At 40.0% G+C, this 4,860-nt stretch overlaps 1 protein-coding gene across 1 annotated transcript; it reads right to left on the reverse strand.

The window, feature by feature from the left end:
* Positions 1-1,888: 1,888 nt before the first annotated feature.
* Positions 1,889-4,626, reverse strand: LOC136866686 (cuticle protein 16.5-like). The gene is made up of 2 exons (XM_067143800.2): positions 4,597-4,626; positions 1,889-2,140 (listed from the first exon to the last, which is right to left on the reverse strand). The coding sequence occupies exons 1-2, from the start codon at positions 4,606-4,608 to the stop codon at positions 1,889-1,891; spliced, it is 264 nt and encodes an 87-aa protein (XP_066999901.2). The 5' UTR covers positions 4,609-4,626.
* Positions 4,627-4,860: the final 234 nt, after the last annotated feature.

Below are 4,860 nucleotides of genomic sequence, written 5' to 3' on the forward strand. Positions count from 1 at the left end.
TATCACTAAATTGGTACGAAATAGGTTTGTGATTAGTTGCAGTAAAAAGCCTGGCCTGGTGGATTCCAGTACCCGTGCGTTGTACCCATTTGAGCAACACCGCGGGTCTTGGCGTAGCCTGTGAGTTGTACCGCTATATGAGCGGCACCGTGGGTCAGCTTTGCCTGTGATTGGTGCCTACTATGTGAGGAACACCACGGGAATACCGGCGCCCGTGACTAGTACACCTAGGTGAGGAAACTTACCGGTTTGCGTTGGCTATGAGTGGCACCATTGTGTGAGAAACACCATAGGTCTGCGTTCCCTGCACGAATTGCAATATTTATGAGTAGTACCATCTTGTGTGGACCACCGTGAGTCTTCGCTACTTTTGATCAGTACCCCAAAATGACAAATACCATGGTTCTAATTTACTCGCGACATGTACCATTCTCTGGGGCCTTAGACGTGAATTTAGCACCCCTTCAGACATCAAGCATCATTGTGCTTTATAAATGGTCCCTTGGTCAGTAATACTCTAATTAACTACCTTCTTTTTGAGTCCGATCCAGTGTTTTTGTTTGTTTGTTTGTTTGTTTGTTTGTTTGTTTGTTTGTTTGTTTGTTTGTTTTTGTTTTTTTGAAGGGTTCATGTCCATCCATTCGTTCTTCAGGACATTTATATTTTATTTTGGTCAGTGGATGAATTTGAATTTTTTGTTATTTCATTTCGTACTATTAGGGGCCGATGACCTTGATGTTAGGCCCCTTTGAACAACAAGCATCATCATCATCATCATCATCATCATATTTCAAAAATGGATATTCTTCATTCTATTTTATCATTCACAATTTCCCGTCCTCAGAATAGGTTATTAAAATAAGTTTCCTAATTTATGATCATATGTACCCAGTAACACACGAAGGGTTACACGTTACGATAACGATTATGTCAGGTCTGTGATTGGTTAGTTTGACTACATTGAGGACTACAGCTAATGTGATTATATTTTTCATATAACTTCCAACTCTTTCACAATGAATAGTATCTATAATTACAGTTAATCCTACAACTGTACAAACAAGTAAATTTTTATATCATATGAGTTATTAACGTCCGTTTTCAAAACCTAACGAAATGTCCTAATTCAAACTGTGTACATTACGTAACTCCAAGGTTCCAACTCGACAGATTTATGCTATAAAATTATATTGCAATTATTCCAGTGGCTAATTGATCAACAACTTAAGCGTTATAAGGACAGAATGAAAAAACTTCCAAGTCACAGAGGTAGATGATTTGTTCCTCACGAGTTCAGAGGTTTCGGTTCAACTTGTGAACACTAAAAATGTTTTTCGTTATAATGGACTAAGGTCGCAGAAACTCAGACAGGTTTTAGTATACGTTAGGAGAGCAAACGTCTAGGACATTGAAGGAATCATCCGTCATCTCAATTAAGATATATCCTCAGTATTTTCATGATGGTAAGATGGAGAACTACTGAAAACTATCCTCAGAGTTGCTGATGTTGTGGTTCAAACCCCGCATCTCACGAATGCAATCTAACAGATATTGATCGCACCATGTTTCTAGCCTATCAGTAACAATGTAACAATGTAAAATAATTAATACTTAATTTAAGTACTTCCAGTTTCCAGGAAAAACAAGCAGCTCCTGTTTACTTGTTGCTTGTTGTTCAAAGGGGCCTAACAGCTAGGTCATCGGCCAAGCAAACCTCCTAATCTTAATCGATAACGTTAAGGGAATGTATTTCTACGGAACCTGAAATACACAATATTTGGATTTTAAAATAAAAGTAATAATACCAGTCTATAGAGTGGAAATATTAATTTAATATTTCATTTTTAAATATTTACAAAATACATTAGGTTATGACTCAGAGAGGAAGTTAACCAATGATAGCGTGGCTCTTGACAAGAGGAGCGGCAGCGATGGCTGGAGCTGCGTAGGCTACAGCGGGGGCTGCTACAGCGTGAGAGGCGTAAGCTACGGCGGGGGCAGCGTAGGCGACGGGGGCAGCAGCGTAAGCCACGGGAGCGGCGGCTACAGCAGGAGCAGCATAAGCTACAGGAGCGGCGACGGCAGCGCCAAGGTAGCCGGGAGCAGCGGAGGCGGCAGCCACGACGGCGAGAAGAACGAACTGTAAAAAAATAACAATGTTTTGTAAATTATCAGCTATTACGAAACAAGCATAACTTTCTCAATATGAATTATTAAACATCAAATCTTCTACCAAAGACTAGCTGCAACAATGGTGAGAAATGCTTTCATAGTTCTGTGATGCGGCCTCAAACAAGTTTAGTACTTTCTTTTATCTGTCTTAGTCTGATATTTTACAATATTAATACGGCAAGTGTAACGGGTTCGATCGCCCCGACAGATTTGTAGAGGTAGTGTAATGAAATTTAATTATACGTACTTTTGCAATTCCTATGTAAATAATAGTGGAAAAGTCTGGAAATGCACTTTTTTATTTCCTAATTTATCGTGTCTCATTTATAATACTGATATTTCATACTCAAGAACCTGTATTTTTCTTCTTAGAGACGGATGAGCAAACTAATTAAGGCACCATGAATTAAGAGAAATGGATGTCATATTTTTCAACACGCTTATTAAAATTACATATATTTGAGGAAAAATTTGAGTGTCAGAGGCTTCGTAAAATTTTCAAAAATCTGCTTGAGGTATTCTTTAAATCTGTGAATGCAACGTCAGCATATTAGGCCATGATGGAATTTATGTCTTACTGTCTGACCCGACAGAAAGGAACACATTTCATTCAGGTAGTTAGGGTAACAGATACGAATTCTAATGCAGTCACTCCCTGCGATGAACGACTTGTGCAGTTGTGAATATGTTTCAGAAGGCTTGATTGCCTGTAGTAGCTCCAAGTAGGTCAATAAGGAAGGTTAAATTACGCTACTCCTTACTTCTCTAGTACACCTATTCCTGGCCGTCAATATGTCTATGGCAGATGATGGTTGAAATGCCGGCCCAGTGGTGTAGGGGTAGCGTGCCTGCCTCTTACCCGGAGGCCCCGGGTTCGATTCCCGGCCATGTCAGGGATTTTTACCTGGACCTGAGGGCTTGTTCGAGGTCCACTCAGCCTACGTGATTAGAATTCAGAAGCTATCTGACGGTGAGATAGCGGTCCCGGTCTATAAAGCCAAAAATATCGGCCGAGAGGATTCGTCGTGCTGACCACACGACACTTCGTAATCTCCAGGCCTTCGGGATGAGCAGCGGTCGCTTGGTAGTCCAAGGACCTTCAAGGGCTGTAGTGCCATGGGGTTTGGTTTGTTTTGATGGTGGAAATTTTGAGATGAAATCTGCCTTCAAGCTGAAAACCCATCATATGTCCACTATATTGTGAGTTTAATTAGTAGTGAGTCCTTTGGACTCCTAATAAATTATTATTAAAATTCGCTACTTGTCAGTTAATCTGTTATCTTCGATGTCATTTCATTTATATGGAAGAATGTTTAACAAGATATTGAAAACAAAAATCCACAGCCTGTTTCCAGTCAGTGACCGGATTAGGAATGGAATGATTGAAGCCCCATCTAGTGGCGAGGATAGGAATAGTACCGGCTGCCAGTGCCTGTCACACTCTTCTGGGGAAATGATTAATGAATGACATATGAAATGATATTGGAGAGCGTTGCAGGAATGAATTATGACAGGAAAAACCGGAGTACCCGGAGAAAAACCTGTCCCGCCTCCGCTGTGTCCAGCACAAATCTTACATTGCTTGACCGGGATTTGAACCACGGAACTCAGCAGTAAGAGGCCGGCGCGCTGCCACCTGAGTCACAGAGGATCTTAACAAAATATTATTGACAAATATTTGGCGTATGAAAATGTTGGAAAGACTGAGATGAAGACTTAAAATCCTATGAGTGCAAGTGAGAATTTTGGAAAAGGGTAAATCAAATTCTGGTGATTTGAGTTAAATATTAAGCTGTAAATTAATTTTCTGATTACTTATGATTAATACGTACATTTTTACTTGCTTCACGTTCGGTCAGTTGTTGTAGAATACATTAGGCATAAAACCTTGCACATTTCCGAACGTTTCAAATCATTTTATAATTATTCAATATTTTCAATTATTATTCAATTATAATTATACGAACTGAGAGTTTGTTCATAATATTTTTTTAGAAACACGAGACTAATAAGGTTAATGCCATACACTCTGGAAAATGATGTATTCATTAATATTTTTCATAATCCCACGTTGTAAAACTCATACCAAAATTTAATTCCAGTGATGAACCAGAAATGGAGCCGAGGGCAATAACGTAGGAAGCTACGTGTTAATTAATTCACAGCCCCCGACTGAGGGTTTTTATATTTAGTGGCATTTTGTCCCAGCATGAGTCACGTGGATATGTGTTTAATGTGGCAAGTTCATTCCTACACTTCCACGGGTTGAACTGAAAAATTCATAGCAGTGAATATAATTTTGTACCAACTCCCTAGTGAGAGATTCCTTTCAGTTGTGTTGGTAGAAACTGATACCTGGATGAAAGACTGCACAGCCATCCTAATATAGACCGGTTTTCTTGCTAAACAATGCCAATTACTCACCAGCTTGAACATGGTTAGTTGATGTTTCTGTTTCTCTGACGAGTGGACAGTGTACTAAATGGGTTCCTAGTCTCTCTTTATATACTGTTCAGCTGGGGTGGGGCGACCTTGCGGGAGGCCATATCAAGTACGGGATGGTGGGAGGAAACACTGCGAAATAGCCCACGGGATTTTGACCGTGACATCGAAATTAGTTGCTAAAATAAGAGGTCAGTGGAGCCGGTGATCAGAACAGGATGAAAAGGGAGGGTTCTACTTTCCACG

Source organism: Anabrus simplex, chromosome 3, assembly GCF_040414725.1.
Source record: "Anabrus simplex isolate iqAnaSimp1 chromosome 3, ASM4041472v1, whole genome shotgun sequence".
Classification (NCBI taxonomy): domain Eukaryota; kingdom Metazoa; phylum Arthropoda; class Insecta; order Orthoptera; family Tettigoniidae; genus Anabrus; species Anabrus simplex.